Genomic DNA, 19,328 nt, shown 5'->3' with positions numbered 1-19,328 from the left:
TACTACAAGATAGCTGGTTACTTCATGCGAAGTGGGGCCCTGCTGTCTGGTGAGGAAACAGCTCTTTCCCAGCTGTGAGAAGCAAGCCACCACCTTCTAGGCAATAAGGCCACCACTGAAAAGGGTGACATAAAAATGCTTCTGTTGGAAAAGTACCTTTGGGGTTTTCTTGTATCCGCTCTCAAAACACGTACTACTGGCTATAGTCAAAGAAAGGACTTCTAAGTCTTTATATTCCCACCCAGTATAGTATAAATTCCTATTTTTTGTCTCTGGTGTGAATAAACGTCCTGCTTCCTTCTTCATGACTGTGTACACTTTATCACTTGCCCAAAAGTTACCGAGCAGCTGAGGAAATGCTAGTATTTGGTATCCTCTGTCATTCTATGGGTACCACTGCCAGCGCAACAGGTTTCTCTCCATCTATCAGCACAGGATCCCCAGACTTAACAAAGAGCACTGCTAGCTACTGCCTGTATCCTTTACAAACGAGTGTTCACACTCATGTGCATGTTTGCGTGTCCCAGATTTCGAGAAATGGCATGTGATCTTTGAAGACCATCCATGCCAACGGATTATCAGTCCACAAAATTTCACATCCTGCTCCAGCAATGAGAAATATCCAGAAGCCTCAGGAATGGGGGAAGCAATCCAAAATGCCCAGTACTAATAAACAGCCAAGACACCTTTTGACTTTTTAAATTCATTGTTGATAGAAAAGAAAATAAACCAAGCTGGAGGGTGCGGATCAAAACCTAGTATCCTTGAGAACATTCAGATGAAGAGAAATGGGGGATTTCTGACCTAGAAAAAGCCTAGGAGAGAGCTTGCTAAACCAGGGGGCTTAGCAGAACCACTGCTGGCTTCTTAATCTCCCTAGTAACGTTTCAAAGGGGACCAAACCAGCTCACTTTACCATTTCTATCATCTCCAGTGCGAAGTGTTCCTAAACCCTCCTAGTAAGCAAAAACTGCAGGGTAGCCATCTTTGCAATGCATCTTTATTCTCCTCATTAATAGCTGTGTAATAAAGGACTCCCTCCTGCTCCCCCTCGCCAGGCTCCAGCTTTTCACACTGCTTTGTGTCACTGTAAGGAGCCACAAAAATCAGCAGCACTCATGGAGCTCGAGAACTCACGCAGTGAATGGGGAAGTTCTAAATTTGAAATTCTAAAATTTGAAAGCACTTTTTTTTTTTTTTAATCAAAAGAGAAATAAAAATATTAGAATTGCTCCAACAACCAGTGCTGCATCAAGGGACAGTAGCTGATCCTAGCTATTCTGGCAACGTCAGTAAAGTTGTCTCACAAACCTGATGAACACCTTTAATATCAGAGCTAATAACTTGAGGGGGCTTAGGATCGCCAAAGGCTTCGGGAAGGAAGAGCATTTAAATACCCGTGCGCAAGCTGTGCAAATACAAGCCGTGCTGGGTGAGCAGAGGGCGAGCAGGGGAGGGCCCGGCCGTGCCCTTGGCTGCTGCCGGGACAGCCGCAGTGCGGCTGTGCGGCCGCGGGCCAGCCGGGCTTGGACATTCAGCCCACTGGCCCTGACGACACGTTCTCGTGGAACAAAGCCCATCTCCTCTAACGCAGCTTTTTCCCAGGAACTGGCCCATGCAGAATAAAATAAATAAATCTCAAGCGTTTTGTGAAGGGAGGAAAAAAAAAAGTTCCTGCTGTACATAACTCGGGGGAGCAGATGTTTTTCCATTAGCTCACTGTTCTCTGCTACACCGGCTGTCTTTACATTTCTTGTTCGTGGCATGTTCATTATAATATTTTTTTCCTGGGGTAAACTTTAGCACATTACTGAGACAGCAAGTAGCCCATTCCAGCCCCGCTGTGAGCACATGGAATAGTTATCCTAGTAATTTTTCTTAAAATGCTCCTTTAAATTAGCCTTAGGTCTACCTGGTGAGGTTCGCAGACTGTGCTTAGCAGGCATTCAGCCAATCTTAGATCAAATTACCAGACCTACTTTGCTGCGAGTGACCATATTTGGTAAAGTATTGGGTTAGTCAAGAAGCTAAATTGTCAGATATAAAGTACTAGTAAAGACAAACAAAGTGGACATTGTAGTTAAAAGTAAAGCTTAAAATAATATAACAACAGGAGCTGGAATATTAGAACTCTTATTAAAACTGGCTTGCAGCATTCTAAAATGCTCCATATAAGTAGAGCATACAGTTATTACTTCCTGGAAATATAATCACACATACTTCAGATAAGAAATCACTCCAGTTACCCAAAGAGCTTAAAACTATTAAAACTATTTCTTTTCAGTACTGACACACTTTGCTCTCTGGATCAAAAGCGATCTTATAAAAATGTCGAATGAAGGTAAATTTTGGTCATAAATTTGAACCATTTCAAGTATGTTTTCCTTAGCCAAACAGCATGATTGTATTTTCTAAACAGCAAAGAGGAATCCTGGCATGATTTGAGAAAGGAAATAAGGGGTGGAAATAATTCCAAGGTCAGACATTTCTCTTGGTGACACAAACTGTATTATCACTAGTAATCTCTAGGATTCCCCTTGCAGCTCTTCCTGCAACAAGAGGTAGAAGGAGTTAACAAACTTTACCAACGCTGCAGAAGTTCCTTCTCTCCTCTCAAAGTTGAATTCTAGCTCTCAGTCATGAAAAGTAGAACAAAGAGGAAAAACGGGCATATGGATCGCATAAAGACCATCTCTCCTGGAGCTGCACCACAGGAGCATGTTCACTGCAGCACCCTTCGTGCGTACTCCTTGAAATGACCTGTTTCTCAGACTCGGGGCCAAGAACAATGTTAAGGCTTATTAATGTTAAAGCCTAATAAGACAACTCTCTCCTTTTAAGAAGCCATTACATTTCAAGAGGACTGGGAGGTTATTGTTAAAAGGGACCAGACAAGCTGTGTTAATCACAGGCTTTGCTGCAGAACACTTGAAAACAGAGTATGCCTATTAGTATTCCTCTAAGCACGCCTGCCGCAGGGAGTGGACAACCTCTCTAGTCTTTGGGGACAGCAGACCTTGTACTATTCCAAAACTAATTGTGACTACCTGCAGGGAAAACAGGAAGATACGGAAGCCCACTGAAGAAATGCGCTAAGTCCCCTGCTGCAGATGACTACTCCCAGCTGGTCCTACATGAGATGGCCAGACATAAGATCAACAGTGAGAATTCAGAGTTTTATTTGGATGTGTGAAAGAGAAGAGAACTCTTTCTGGAGACCACAGATCCATCAAGTAGCTCTTTGGTTGCTTACAATAAGCTACAAAAAATTAGCTTGCCAAAGTCCACTAGACAATGCTGCAGGGAAAGCCAAGGTGCAGCATTCAGTATAATGCAGCACATTTGGACTTAGCAGCTGCACTTACAAAGCTGCTGCTTTATTACCTTCCCTACATAACTGTGCTGGTCATGAACCCAGAGAAGTTACAGATAAAACCACTAAGTCTATGCCCTCTTATGCACTAGATAAGTATCTTTATCACAGAACAAAAGAGCTTCACTATTTGCACAGGGTTCACAGCCTCTTCAGCCACTGTTAAAAGAATGCACATGTTCTCATGCACTAATTGTGAGACCCGTTAGGAGCACAACAAGGGCTCTCCAGCTCCAAAGGACCGAGGATGCTTCTGCACAAGGCAGGAATTCCTATTGCAACTGCAGGTGGAGGGTGATACAGTAAGAATTCCTCTATATAAGCACCATCTGATAGCTACCACCCACTAACGGGCCCCTTGCAAGCGTATGTGCTGGCTTTGTGGCCTGGCCTGGCCGCTGGATGGCTGTGAGAACAGCCTCACATAGCTGTGGGATAGGTGGGTTTGTATCCCTCTTTCCAATTTAAGCGCAGAAAGCTTTAACTGGATCAGTCAGTCGGTATGATTAGTTTTCATGCCTTGGGTTATGAAGAGGCTTGGGAATGGTAATGGCTCTAATGGAACCCAGACACGATTGCAGCCTGGCGCTCTAAATCCATACTCATGCACAGAGACACGGCCAGCTGCATCCTGTTACTATCTGAAGAGGACGGGTGCTTTGTTATAAATTTAGTGTAGCATGAGGTTAGGAAATTATAATAATTTTATCTAAAGATTTATGATTCATGCTAAAAAGGTTAAAGTGTTAACAACAACAAAAATAACAATACACGAGTCATTTCCCAAAGGCAGATTAACATTTTTTTTTTCATTTCAGGACACTGAGGTATGAAAAAGTTAGGCAACTTGCCTAGAGTCACAAGATGAGTCATTGACTGAAAAAGGACAACTGCAGGCTAAACCTGATAGAAATCTACAGCATACTGGTGCAGCTCTATCATGAATACGAAGGGACTCCGGATGCAGGCATCAGAATGTTACGCTAATCGCCTGTTGCTTTCCACAGCTGTTAATTTTGGGGTGAGCTGTCACGCAAAAGCATGTGACTACCTCAACTGTTTTTAACCATGCCTTTCTGCTGAATTTGTTGTTTATGAAATATCTCTATTTTGGAAGTTATTAACCTCTTATGAGTACACCTGTTCCTCCTTTCCCCTCCCTTCCAGATGGGAAAGATTCTAGTAGACAAGGTCAGTGATACCCTTTTGGACTATTCCACTCACTAAGCCCAGCATACTGACCCACTTGTCCTCTAATCATTCAAGTGCTGTGTCCTTCTCCACAGAGAGTAAATCTACCTGCATCTCTTTTCACCCCTCAGGATACCAGAATGCAGCAACTTCCACACTACTGCGAGAAGAGAATGGGCAGTACCTCACCAAGAGCTCATTAAGCTGCATCCATAACAATAACTGACTTCAGTAACGAAATTACAAAGCAGTCACAGTATGTATTTTCAGAATATCAATCCTGATTCAAGGCCAGTTAAAAGCAAGCATGAAACAAAACACAAGATTTCAAAATGATAGAACAGGACAGAAAAGTTACAGCTTATAAAAATAAATTCCATCTAAAAGAATTAATTAACACCTTTGAGAAAGGCACTCGATTTACACTGAAAAGTAATCATAGCAATTCACAGCTAGGTCACAGCAAGCACTAGGTCTTTATTGCTTTTGTCTTTTCACGCAGCTGCAAAAATGTAAACTGCCTAGAGCTATCTGCAGGATGACGGACAACAGACACTTGACTTCTCATCACAATAAACTCCGGTTTTTTTCGCTCCCCACCAGCCTCCTCTGCAGCCTTAAATCAGGAGCATAATCCCAATAAAGCAAAATCTTGCTAGTGATTTTGAAGCCCACAGTACATCATTGAAATTTACATACACACAAGCCATTAAGTGAACACATGTGATTAACTTAAAGGATGATGCATTCCATAAGGTAACTTCTTTTGTTCTTTAATAGTTAGTCAAACTGTAACAAAAAGAATGTCACATATTTTGTACCAGAACTGAAGTCTAATTGGTAGGAAATGGCCCACAAAAACAGCTATAAAAATCTTTGCTGAGAAGTAGGGTGAGACTGCCAGGTTTTATGTGAGAATTGTGAATTGTACAGATTAGCTAAATGAGAATTTGAAAGGTTCTCCTGCACACAGAATAGCAAATTATCACCAAGGTTCCAGTGGGCTCTGCTTCCCCCCCCCCCCATTGCAAATGCTAGCAGAGACATCTAAGAAGCAATCACAGCACTCAAATGTAATTTCAGGCGCGCAACTGTGGGCCCAGGTGTGTAAGAAAAGCTGTGTCTTTTAAGAGCAAAATTGCAGGGTCAGAACTCTTTTTATCAGTCCCGAAATGCTGGAATGCAAATGGTAGAATGTGCTGTGCAACTCCGTTCCTCACTAAGTGTCCTACATAAAACCCTTTCATGAGTTTGGAGATTGCCTCTGGGTAGAGTTCTTTCTCACTGTTCTTTTTCCCCTTTATGTGCTCTGCTGTAGCATCTCTGCATGAATGTCTCAAACTGACATGCAACCTACAAGTCCTTGGGAGAATCAAACAGTCAAGGATAAAATGAGCGGAAGACTTGCTCTTTTTAATAATTTTCACTTAAACCTCAGCAAAGATTGGGAAGTTCCTAGTCTATAAATAACATTTAATACATGGTTTGCCCAGTCTTATTACAAGGAAGCATATAGGAAACGGAGAATGAAAATAATTGTCCCTACCAACTACCATTTGTTAATGAAGAACTACCAACTCTCTTCTTTTACAAGCATATTTCAGTGATGACTAAAGTTTTCTGAGTGTTATGGAAAAATGGAAGTAAGCTCAAAAATGGCACTACTCCAGTATTTTTTTTTTGTTATATTGGATCAAATAAGTAGTATTTAAAAAACCAGCTGGGATAGATAGGCAGATTTTCTGCTGGAATAAGGTGATTTTCAACTATTCCATTAACACTTATGTCATCTCATTCACCATTGGAGGGAAAAAGGAACCCCAGGTGGTCCAGGACTTACCAGCTTGTAGCCAAATTTGTTCAAGAGCTGTCCACAGCTGCATAGGTCCTTGCTTCATTGCGCTGCTCTGCATAGTTATTTCAGACATGGCCTGTTCCAGTCTTGATGCAGCAAGGGAAGAGGCTCGCTGTGATCCTATGGACCAAACAAACAAGAGCAATAATGCATTTTATACTTCTTTAGGATATTTCTTTGACTCATTAAGGCAGCCTGTCTGATTCTCCACTTGCTGCATCAGTTTTATCTAATAAGAACTCCACTGGATTCTGGGGTAACCAACTGGAGAACCATGTTTTATAAAAGGTTAATTTACTGAAAAAAACACTGAATTGCCCAAGGGCTGCAGCTTAAACAAGAGAATTAAGAGACAGACGGTAATTTTATAAAGGTCTGCTTAGCATTCATCAAGGAAGCAACTGTATTTTGCTCATTTGGAAAGCAGAACTCTACCATCAAATATTTCCCACGAATACTTATTAGTAACCCATTTTATAAGCACACTGTCACCATACAATTACAAAATATGGCCCACTAATGTAAAATCTTAGTACAGCATTACAGAGTAGCCTGGCACCATTCACAAAGCACACACATTTCAAGTGACATCAATATTGTTCTACTGGTTTAGAGGCAGCGTGGTTTTTCATTTAACCTTGGGGAGCTGAGAGCTCAGTGCTTTGACTATATTAACCTTTAGTATGTGCTGTAACATTTACGCAAGAATAAAGTATTTGGCACCCACATCTCTGGGACAAAACATCACATCAAAAGCTACTCCCAGGAAGAATGCACGGGCAAAGACCATGTTCTCCAGTACAGCAAGTGGGATTATACTGGTGAGCTGACCTCTCAGAGGGATACCCAAGAGGATGGTAACAAAATAAGAAGCTACAAAATGAGATTTCAGAGTTGGCTTTCTAAAGCTTTGGGAAATAAATATTTTAATATACATAGGTTTAATGTGATTTTAAGGTTGATAAGCCCTTTCTCTGGACAGATGCTGTGACTGAAGCAGACCGACTTGCGCTGATTAGCATTACTCTTCAATCTATCCTTACAGGCTGACCTTGTAGACCACAAGATCCCAGAGTTAGAAACCCCCTTCCTCTCACCACAGCCACCCTAAGAGACCAGCAGAGCCCAGGAACAAGTACTCGGAGAAGCTGGGATGGCTCCGGGCAAGGGAAGGGACAGAAGGGCAAAAAACCTGTCACAGGGCATGTGCATTAAGTGGTCTCTCTGGGATGGAGACCGTGCTTTTTCAGCTGGAGCGTGCTGAAGAGAGGTTTGCCAAACACCACCTCCTCACCAGCAGACCATCATCCGGGACCAGGATGCCAGCAGGCAGAGCAGCACAGTCCCTTGGCCGAGGTCCCCTGGCCGGCACTCCTCCGAACGCTGCGCTGGGACCCAGACTTCTGCCAGGCACGAGGGGAAGCACATGTCTGCCCCATGCTCCTTTGATACCTGTGTGGCGTGGGGCAGGATACGGTCCACAGCTTTTACCTAGCCTGAGGCACCGCTGCCTCTCAGCGTGCCATGGCCAGGGAGAGGCCACAAGTGCAACTGGAATCCTAGAACTGCCAGGGGAAATATTTGTCCCATTATCTCACTGCTAACTAATGTCATTCATTTTAAGCAGGAGAACTTCAAAACAGCCCTGCAGCGGAGGCGCCTCCCACGGCTCCCTCGGAAAATGCAAATGTGCTCTTCCTAGATGCATTTCTGAAATTCCTACATATTTTCAAAGACATTCCTGATCTAATGTTCCAAGAGATGACACTGCAGTAATGTAGCAATTACGGCTTTAATGGTACAGTAAAAGCCATTCTGCTTTGCACCGAGAATTTATTATATTTAACAGTTTATTTAACAGATCCATCTTCAGCCTGTGTCACTGCATGGGATTCCTCCCCCTGCCCTGCCCACTCTCACTCCTCTCCCCCCATCCCTCCCTCCACCTAGGAGAAATTTCACCGAGACTCTGGGAATTCAAGTCATACAAGGGTTGTTTAACACAGGGAAAACTACCAGGCACTCACCCCAGGCTATCCAAAACATGGACAGCTTCTTTGCAGTGCAGAGGTAACGAGAAAACAGCCATGTGAACAGCTAGTAATGTTATTTAGGAGCACAATGAAGTTAGGAGAGACCTCTTGCCTTCTAGATTGGCAAATCTGGAAAATATTACATGGGCTTTGGGGATTTTGCAGCCAGCCTAACCAGATTCTTATACTAGCGCTCCGGATCACGTTACTATGCTTTGAAAGTAACTTTCAGCATTACATTTCTCTGCCAAGACTTCCCTCTTTCAGAGAGGCTTTCTGGAGCTGTGTTTCTTGCAAGCACTCGTATGTAACACTGGTCTGACTGCATTAGGTGGGCAGATGGGCTGGTGTTTTTATTCACATCCTCACAGAGCTCAGGGAAATCCTCTTTTCCTTGCAAGTCAATCCAAGGAGACTATGTCACTGTAAGGCACCTTTGTGCATTTTGGAGAGGTTCACACACTGCTGTGTGGCTGAACAGCTACTTAGGATCTACTGAAGCATCCTTCCCTCACAAAGTAGGCTTCACAGGAATATCACTGTGAGCTAGTTGCACTCGAAGGAACACAAGTAAGCTGCTCCTTTTCTCCTTCGTCATTCACCGGGTAGTTGCCAAGAGGGGAAAGCCTGCGATTTGAGACTGATGTTGCCCAGTGCTGTGGGCTTCAATCTGCACAGCCATAAAAAGGGAACCCAAGTTACTTAGTAATTTACAGCAGAGGCTCTTTGCATTTAACAGCCTTTGGCATTCCAGTCCTTTGATGTTTATTTTCTTTTCCATTTCAGCCTACACACGGAAGCAAACCACGCTAGGCAGAGACCAGCCGATCCCTTCCCATCCCTGCCCAGCCTCAGACACAGATACACTCCTTGCTCTAGACACATGCCACACGAGAAGGCTCTCTCCGTGCCAGCCCATACCTGCACGTTTGCTACTGCTGTTCTTACCCATCTCTGCCGGACTGCTCACAGGAATGCTGCTAAAAGCTTGTGTGCCCAAATAAGCTCTGTAAGAGGTCTTTGCCAGCCTGGCCCTTCTGGACTGAAAGAGGCTCAGCCACAGCTCTGAACCTCAGGCAAGCAATATGGTGACCCTAGGGGTGGATTGAAGGCTACTGGAACCAGAAAAGAGCGTACCTCTAACATGCTGTCTCCAGAGACAGGAGGTAGGCATGTATCACACCGGTATCACTCTGACCTCAGGGTGGTGGTGGGAGCCAGAAGAACTTCAAGCAACATTAAGAAAAAAAAGTCTCTGAATGTCTCACTATAAAATACCTCTTCCTAAAGAAACGTACATCTTTATATGCTAAAAAACAAACACAAAACCTGTCTCACAGAACTTTAATGTCATGCCTCAAAATACATGCAAATGTTGGCATAAGAAGATATCACATCAATTTGTTATTTTAGTGCAGTCTCGTTCTCTTTTTAACAGCTCCATCAGACAGAATATAAACTTCACATTTTACAATAAAGCCTTCCACACATTCTGGAAAGAAATCATAAAAATAACAAAATTGATTCTGTCGTGATGAGCTCTGCGTATAAGCCATACAAAATATATCTAAATAATTTTAAAGCACCATTCTAGGGTTGTTATAAGACCAAGAAGGACCAAGTTTAATATTTTGCATCTATGAAAAAACTGCTATCAAAATAGAAATGTACCTCAGTAGATTTACTAGGTTTATAAGAAACACAGAATTCCCTAGCCTAAATCGCTTCAGGCAAGAGCATTATAAGATAAGACTAAATCAGGAAAAGAATGAAACAGCAAGGCAGCTGACTGGTATCGGTGAATTTAGTTAGGAACACTGCTTCAGTTCGGAAAAGATGAAGAAAATAAAGAAGAATTAATCTTCCTGGCAGCAAACCTAAAATTCTGGCACAGCAAATAATCTCATTGTGGTCTAACTGAGGGAGAGGCCAGTGTCAAACCCGGCCGCAGTAATCCCCCCTTCAGTGATGAGCCCAGAGATCACAGAGCGCCTGTGCACCACAGCGATACTGCCGCACGCTCCTGGGGGATTTCACGATGGAAACCAGAGCCTGTTCCAGAATGATGCGGGAAAAAAAATAATAATCAGATCTCCTCCCTCCTTCAAAGCAGCCAGCCACAGCTGCGGCTCTGGGGAGGCACAAGGGCGAGAGGGGCTAGAGCTGTGCTTTCCAATCTCCCCTCCTACTGTCTTCAAAGAGGCTCCCAACCGGGACAACGGAGACCCAGCCGCCCTCTCTCTGCAGATGGAGAACAGCAGCACCTAGAGCCTGCAGAGCAGCGAGCCACAGACCCTTGCTGAAAACAGCCAGCGCCAGTCCTGCGCTAAGGCGGATGGTGTAATTTCAGTACGAGCCCCATCCTTACGTCCATCGTGGGTGCAACTGTGTTAGCATGGAAACCTACATTCTCGAAGTGGAGGAGGAATACATTTCTTGGCTAAAACTAAACGGCATTCAGTGTGCATCACTTTATGTGTGTGAAAAGCTGGTTAAAGCTTGTACTTTACATTAATTTGCTCTTTCTGGCAGGCAGTACCATGGCACAACAGCACTTTCTGCTAAACTAAAACTGCTCCATTGCACGCTGGCTGCTAAAACTGGGCTAAGAGCAGGCTGGAACAGGTACCCAACCCAGGTGCTTTTTGAGGAGGGCACTGCACAGAGACCAAGCCAAGCATTCCCGAATTTTTCCTTGCTGTGCCTCTGGAGGAGATGCTGCAGGTCTGCAGCAGAGAAGCAAGCAGGAGGCAGGAATGTGATCTTAGAAGGGTGGTACCCCAGCACATCCAAACATTGGAGGCTCTGCCGGTGACAATTTGGTCTCAGAATCTCAAACCATGCTGTGAAGTGGGTGTAGCCCAAACTTGGTCACACTCCTTTCTCCAGACAATTACAAAGCAAGGCGAGGGATCTCCAGAAGAGCATGGGATCCACATCCAGAATGTCTTTTACACACCATGAAGCACCAGGTAGATCTGAGGGATCCATCCAGGCTCAGCCCCACAGTCTAGGCACCACAAGCCCCTCACTGTTTCAGCAGCAGAATGGGAATTGGATGGATAACAGAAATACTGTGGCAAGTAATATTTTTTGGTTTTTATTGCTTATTGCTGATGGATTCTGCAAACTATCTACAGTGTTTTCCAAGCCATTTTCATATATTCACTGAAACTGAAAGTCCATTTTACTGCCCAGCATCAGGGATGATAGGGGATATTTCACAAATCTTCACAAAGTGATGACTATCCTAAATGATTTTGCATCACCAGGAAACTTTCATGTCATATCCACTGCCTTTTCCAGATAATTTTTAATATACCAAACAGCACATATTCATTTAGTATATCCTCTTCATCTATCTGTGCTGAATTTGGCCTGTTTTCTTTAATTAAGCTGAAGACTATAGAACACTGTTATACAAACAATGAGGAAAAAGGACCTATACAAAATACAGAGACTCATCTCAGCAAAAGGGTAATAAAAGGGAAATTGAATTAAAATATTAAAAACTACATAAATATGTGTGTATAGAATCAGTAAGATTACAATGTCATAAATATAGACCCTAAGGGTTTAACACTACAAACAAAAGAGCAGACATGCTGAATACTGTTTTGATATTTGAATGTTTGTATGCTGAAGACCTAACTTTGCAATGCTTTTTAACCAGCACTGGGTGTAAATGGGGGTTAAACACACATAATTTAATACATGTCGTGTACTAAACACATAATAACTTGTCCTCCATCTCAGCCATATGTGCTGAGCATGTGACTTCAGTTTTACCAATTCCAAAAGATCAAGATTAAGACTCAAACTCTAATTCCCTAACCCCAAAGTGTGACACTTGTTTAACTGTTAGGTATTTTAAAAATAAGCTTTGACATTCTTCTTGTCCAGTTTCTGAGTCTGTGAGGTTATTTTCTCTACATCCACAATGGTAGAAAATTGCTTCCCTAAAAAACCCACCCAAATTAAAAGGCAAGTTTCTCACATAATCATCTGATTTCAAGAGTTAGGGTTTTAAAGGAAGCACCAACTATCACAAGACTTATGATAAAATCACAAGTCAGCAGCACTCTCTGAAAGCCTGCTTTCCCCTTCCTGCCAAGATTAGCTTTGATGTCTCAGTTATTTCCATCTGACTATATCTGTTACTGTGAATGTGTATTTACAATATAATAAAGTATCACAAGGCTTATGTACAAATCCCAAACCAAATCACCTTCTAATAGGAATTGACACTCTCTCACTACGCTTTTCAAAACCACAGTAATAGCTGGCTTGATCAGAACATCTAAAAAGGATTAAATTCAGGGGGATCAGAGGGGGAGAAGAAAAAAAAAAAAAAAAAGACTGAATCATACAGTTCTTGCAGAAGTATAGTGAACTCCCATCTAATAGCTTTCATGCTTGTCTCAGAGAGATTTGTAAAAGAAAGCAGGAACCCATATCTTTGGTTTAGGCATGGGGAAGCCAAGGTACAGACAAACCACAGTGACACATTCTGCAGCAAAGATGGCCCTGGAGACAGATCTGGGCCTCCTGACCACCAGCCCAGCAACACGTGTGTGAGCACGCAGCCCCCCCACCCTTGCTGAAGAAAAGAAAATATTCCTGTCTCACAAAAGCGCGCATTTAGGATGGGAAAGTACAAATCTTGTTTCCTCACCAGAATCGGTATCGTGAGCATCCGGGAGTGTGAGATGCATTCCATTATGCTTTTTGATCACCGGTGTTTCAGTCACGCTACTTCCTTTCTCAGAGCCGCTGTAAAGAAACAAAACCATGTTACCTGGCCACCTTTTAGCATAGAGACAATGTTCTCCTTGAAGCAGGCAACAGTCATATGTAGCTGCCACTGGAACTGAGGACTCAAGTCTTCCAGTTGCGGGCAATCAGCTTCTTGAATGTGTTGTTTTAACGCCCTCACCCCACCAATGGCCAGGAAGGTCAGGCACAGTGCCCAGCAAGGGCTCCAGGGTACGTGCCACTATTAGTCCATTTGGCTCTTGGGGTTTTTGCAAACCACTGGACGAGGAACATGTGGGCAGCTACAAGCCAGGCCAGAGGAGGCCAACCAGCAACTCCATGCTCAGAAAGAGCCACCATCCCTTGGGCTTGTTTGCAGAAGGATTTGTTCACAGGTCTGCTGTACTGATCCTTCTGAAACAGACCAATTACCACCTTCCGCCCAGGCGCTAATTTCTTCATTTCAAAGGGATTATTTTCTCCTCTTCCACCTTTGTTCTGTTCAAACAGAGGAGGAAGATAAAAGCTAGCACATAGCACCGCTTTCTGATAGGAAGACTATCTGGTCTGCTCTTCTGCTAGACTTCTGTCCTCACAGCAGAAGTCTTCCAAAGGGAAACTCCAAAAAAAAAAAAAAATCATGTGCCTAATGAAAATCACTTAACGCAGATCTCCTGAGCCTTCCTGTCACCACATAAGTCTGCCATACCCCCAGGATCAGATGGTGATGATATCTCCTCTCATCATCCATTACGGGAGAAAATATCAAAAGGAAAAGTGACTGCCCTGGCTACTTTTTCTGGCATGCTTCCAAGCCTGCAGATCAGCCTTTGGACAATATTTCTCCCAGGAAACAAGCTGTCACAGAGTCATGATTACCCCATCTTCCAGTCTGATCAGTCTTTTGGTAGGGATTGCACAGGACTCCCTTGAATTTGCATTAATCTAGCAGAAGAATTAGCTTGGGACTGATATTTGGTTTTAAACATGATTATTCTGTTATCACAGAAAACAGCAGCAAAAGATAAACCAAATCTTGTCCTTCCCTGCTAACAATCTAGGACTGAAAGCCACTTATTGTCATTCATTATAGTGGTAATCATATTTACAATAGCTAATTAACCTTTTACTTGGGCTTTGGTATCAAACATTACAATTTCTGTTAATGGATCCCGAATTCTTGGTCATTTGACTGCACAAATCTCCGGCCTTGACTGGGCCTCCCTGTCTTCCATACCGGTTTCTACACTGATACCCCAATTTTAGACTATCATGTGGTGACAGATACAAGGGAAAATTAAATTCTCTGTCCTGTGCCTTAGCCTTGGCCTAGCCAGGACTAGCCCAAGTGTAGAGTACCCTGGCTGGGGGCGGCTGGTGGACCCGCAGGGACATTTCTGTCTTGCTGGTGCGTTGCGTATGCAGGAACATGGCAGCTGCCCTTCAAATATTACTCCTGTGAGATAAGTGCTGCTTTGATGCAGCAGCCATCACCATGAACATGGCCGAACACTGGCTTATATGCTATACTCCTACACAAAGGACAGCTGAGGAGATCGGTGGATGGCCTAAGTTTGGCCACAGTAAAAATTGACCGCAGGAGAGCGGCATTCACAGAAGGCTTGATGAGGCGGCCTCAGTTAACAAAATGCACCTCAGCATAGTCAACAGTACGGCCTTTTAATTGGGAAAACAGACTGAAATCCCAGCCTGAAACCCAAGTGGACTGCATTATGCAAAAAGCCACTCCCAACAGCTTTATTTGTTATGCTGGACAAGGGCTGAAAATGAACTGCTCCTTCAAAGCTGCAGTAAGAGGCCTTCAGCCAAGAACGCTTTTCCATGCACCACGGAAGGGACAGAAGCCAGATGGATTTACCTTCTGCAGACGGCACTGGAACGGCTGACAGTGGGACATGTTGCCACTCCACTGCCCATGTTTTTAAAAGGTAGTTGAGACAGTGGATAAAATGGTGACAAAAATTGCTGAAGAAAACGATTGTGAGAGACTGCAGAGGCACCAGTTTATCAGAGAGAAGACAAGAGGGGACTTGAGCATGGCATATGAATAGCTGCCTGGGGGGAAAATACTGGGCCCTGAAAGACTCCTTAGTCTAGCAGAGTCACAGTAAGATTGCAAAACCAGGAAACTTAGGCCAGACAAATGCAACCAAATGTATCTAAAGTGCAATTTAATTGTGTGGGCGATTAGCTACTGATTGAACTAGTAAAGAATATTGGGTGCAACAGCTCTCAACTTCAGGTAAATACAGGCTTCTCTTTTCCACGAGGCCCTAAAAAATATCTGTGTCCAAGTCTTACTGACAAGAATTCCCCTTAAGTTCCTTTGCAAGCCCAACCCGGAATATTTTACATATTTGTTAGCTGATAGTGCTGCAATTTGCTTAATACAAGGGGCTTCCTGGGTTACAGAATCCAGTCTAAAACTGCAGGTGCCAAGTTCATTCTTGTTACCTTTCAAGCAGTACTCCCCAATACAAAATGCTTTATGAAGTATTTTTTGAGAAAGCCAAAAAGACCCTTTGGGAATAGCACTGGGAACAAACTAGAGTTCCTAAGAGCAAAAGCAAAGCAATTTGTTTTATTTAGGCTTCTATGGCTAAAGCTTATCAAAAGCCTCTAAAGCTATCGCATCTCGGGTTTTTAAGTATAACAGCCAAAGCACAGCTTGGGATTCAAATGCAGTCCAAATTTGTCTATGTGTTTTCCAATGTACTCTCTTCAGTCTCAGGCTTGCAGCCCCCCCTTGCAAGAGTAAATCTTACTCAGTCCTAATTGTTCAGCATGGATTTGATCAGCTTCATGAGGACTACTCACGGATATAAAGATTACTCATGTGAGAGGTACGTGATTGAATCCTTAGCTAGAGACTAAGGCCTAAGGAAATCAATGATTCCAGCTTGTAACAGACCATTTCTCTGCTGCTATGTAAATATCTTGATTTTTGTGTTTGGTCTGCTGCTCATTAGCTAAACAAGGAATTACTAATAAGCCCTCAAGGACAACTTGTATATAGACATGTATCATTCTGTACAGATGCTTCTGGTGTTTATAAAGCTTATGTAAATGCATACAAGCTTCATCAGTCTGTTGTCATGACTCTTGCCACTGAGCATGCTGTCCTTCCCATCAAACACAACCTCTATGGATATTACAGGTGCGAGATAAGTACAGTCTTTGGATAACATTCTCAAGACAGTTGTACAGTGGTAGCATGACTGGGACAATATCCAAAGGGTGTGGGAAGGAAGAAAACCCAACCTGGTAACTTTCACACTTTTTAAACTTTTCCTTTCAGGAGGGGAAGCAGATGAGACGGAGGGAACAAACAGCGAACCTAGCACTGTTTAAATGCAGATTTATTAGGACAAGGGAAGGAAAAAAGATGCTACATCCTTCACTCCTTTTCTTGCCCAGTTAGCACCAGGCTATGCGACTGGCACGCAACCACAGCATATGATAGAGTCTTGGCTGGGTGCCTTTCCTTGGCTTACTCAGTTCAGGACTGCATCACCCCCACACATTCCTAGGTGGTGCCAACTACTGCAGACTATGAACAATAGCTGATCGATGCTTAGACTATTAAGAAAAAAAAAATAATTCTGCCCTCCCTTCTGGACATTTGAATATGGGTAGAGATGTTTCGACATTCAGATCAGAAATTCTTGGTTCAAACTGCTTCTTCCAACTTAAAATCTTGACATTTTGTTTTGTTGTTTGTTTTTTTGTTTGTTTTTTTAAATCATGGCTATTAAAATTTTGCTTTTTTTTTAATCACAGCTAGAAAGATTTCTTATGTTTCTTTTTAAAAGTGCTGTTTGTTACCATTTTGCAAAATAACTTAAGTATATAGACAATTAAAGAAGAGAACTGCGTCTCCATTATGAAATCAGAATTTGTAGGAGGAGCCTACCTGTGCTGTAAAACATTATATACCATCTGCCACATCTGCAACATATGTCTGCATGTCACCAGAGCCTCTTCAGGTCCTTTGTGTATCCATTCCAGCTTTACTTTGGTAAAGAGTAAGCTGCAAGATGAAAAAGAATAACTTCTGGTTTATTGGCATCTCATAAACGTGAAGAATCAGCATCACTCTAGTGAGATCCTGGCAGACAGCATTTTTACTTGCTTTGTATGTGCAGCAATAAAAGAAAACACCATAGCACAAAACATTTCGTTTGGCTCAACTTTGATTCCCCACAAGGAGATGAGAGGATTAACAATATTCCTCAGCTGCAGTCAAATTTGCGTCACAAAGCTGGCAGGACAGTGTTAAAAAGCAATGCACTGCAAAGCTATCAAGGTGAAGCATACAGTGAATCTCATTTTATTTTGGACAGCATTAAAAACAGAATAAAAAGGAATTGTCATAATACATATGCTAGACTGCTTTTTTAATCTGGCATCTTCCTATAGCGCTGGCTTACATAATGAATTTCAGACAAAAGACCCAACACGGTTAATATACGCAGACAATTATGCAATGCCTCACAGGAAGAAAACGCTTTTTCTTAACCCCAGCTGGCGATCATCTCATGCCCCTAGGCAAGACAGCTGATAGTCCTTGTACATTCTTGTTCTAGGTAGTGTAACTGCGGCTATTATTCTTATACCTAGAGAATACGTACTTGCCCAGACCACTGGAATTCAGCAGAATTAGGTCAAGCAGAGGTTGGAAGACAGATTCGACAATGACACAACCTACCACTTGCTGCTAGCATGGCTTTTAACACCATCCTTCACAATACCCATTTTATTCTTTTTTAAGTGCCAACCAAGATAATTGAATTTATTTCTTATTTACTAATGTAAATTTACTTCTCTGCTTTAAATGTTTGCTTAAAGTCCAAGATTTTGAATTAGCTCTATATGGCTAGCAATTAATCCGCTGGATGGCACATATATGTACATACATGCATATATTAGCAGCTGAATATTAAAAAACCTAAATCCAGTTTTGTGAATGTGACCTGCAGGCTCCTGGGGAACCCAAACAACTTCAGAGAGAGACAACAGCAACTGCGTGGATGATGTTAGAGAAGCCTGTGCAGCTGAACAAGAGATCCTTCACTTCCAACAATTAGAAATCTGCAGCCAAGATGCTGTCATGCATATCTACAGTAATGCGCTAAAATGGGAGTCCCATTCTGCAAACAAACCATTAGAGTTGTTGGTTTGGGGTTTTTTTTTGCGGGGTGAGGGGGAAGTAAACCAAATGTAGCCCAACTGTATCAACTGCCATAGGGAAGTCTGCTCACAGCCGCTGCTACTTTGATCTTACAGGACAAGCATTCAACTAAATTCCCCAGGTTCAAACTTAGGCTAGGAAAGGAAGATCAAGATTCATAATCAAGGGAATTTGGCTTTGGCCATTACTATTTTATATCCCCGCTTGATGTTTACCTTTGATTTTCTTGTTACTGATCTGAGCAAAACAAATGCTAATAAAAACATCCCCTGCTCTTGAAGATGCTGACCCCCTAACTGAAAGGCAGTGCCTTCATGATTCAGGTAGTTATTCTGGGGCTAGATCCACAGACTGATCAAAAAATTTGCCGGGACAAAGAATACGACAGTGAATGCACTCTTAAGAAAATAAAAATGAGACTGAATTCAAAGGAGCGGTTAACAATGGAAACTGGCCAGTGGTGCATGATGCTCTGCATCCTTTAGTTAACTGGGCTCAAAAGAGCAAAGCTTGTTTTAATACAACAGAATATAGAATCATTCACTTTGGAGCAAGGAATATATGCTGCACTAGAAAGATGGGAGGTTATACCCTGGAGTGTAACCGTATTATAAAAGATGGCTCCATGAACATGAAGTTCCTGGACAACAATGCAGTCAAGAGGTCAAGAAATCCTTAGCATCCATATACGGAAGCACAATCCAGTAGGAGCTGGAAGATGTGGTTATTCCTGTTCACAGCATCAGCAAGACACTTACTACAATCCTGTTTCTAGTTCCTGCTCTTTAACTCCCAGAGATGACTAAAAATGGGATGAGGTTCAGAAAAAGGTTATGCAAGTGATCTGAGGGCTAGAAAAATGTATTTCATCAGAGCCTCAAGAAGCTCAGCTTATTTGGTTTAACTGAG

General features: G+C 42.7%; 1 protein-coding gene across 9 annotated transcripts in view; it reads right to left on the bottom strand.

The window, feature by feature from the left end:
• The window catches only part of TTC7A (tetratricopeptide repeat domain 7A), a 176,218-nt gene that overhangs the window by 40,566 nt on the left and 116,324 nt on the right, over positions 1-19,328 (bottom strand). For all 9 annotated transcript variants that reach the window (XM_074579665.1, XM_074579662.1, XM_074579663.1 and 6 more), the window contains 3 exons: positions 17,142-17,258; positions 13,128-13,225; positions 6,405-6,539 (listed from right to left, as the gene is read on the bottom strand). In XM_074579665.1, the coding sequence (XP_074435766.1) occupies positions 6,405-6,539; positions 13,128-13,225; positions 17,142-17,258 (350 nt within the window). The remainder of the gene's footprint in view (positions 1-6,404; positions 6,540-13,127; positions 13,226-17,141; positions 17,259-19,328) is intronic.

This window comes from Larus michahellis, chromosome 3 (genome assembly GCF_964199755.1).
Source record: "Larus michahellis chromosome 3, bLarMic1.1, whole genome shotgun sequence".
Taxonomy (NCBI): Eukaryota; Metazoa; Chordata; class Aves; order Charadriiformes; family Laridae; genus Larus; species Larus michahellis.
The sequence above is the reverse complement of the archived record's forward strand: the minus strand, read 5'-3'. Positions and strand labels throughout refer to the sequence as shown.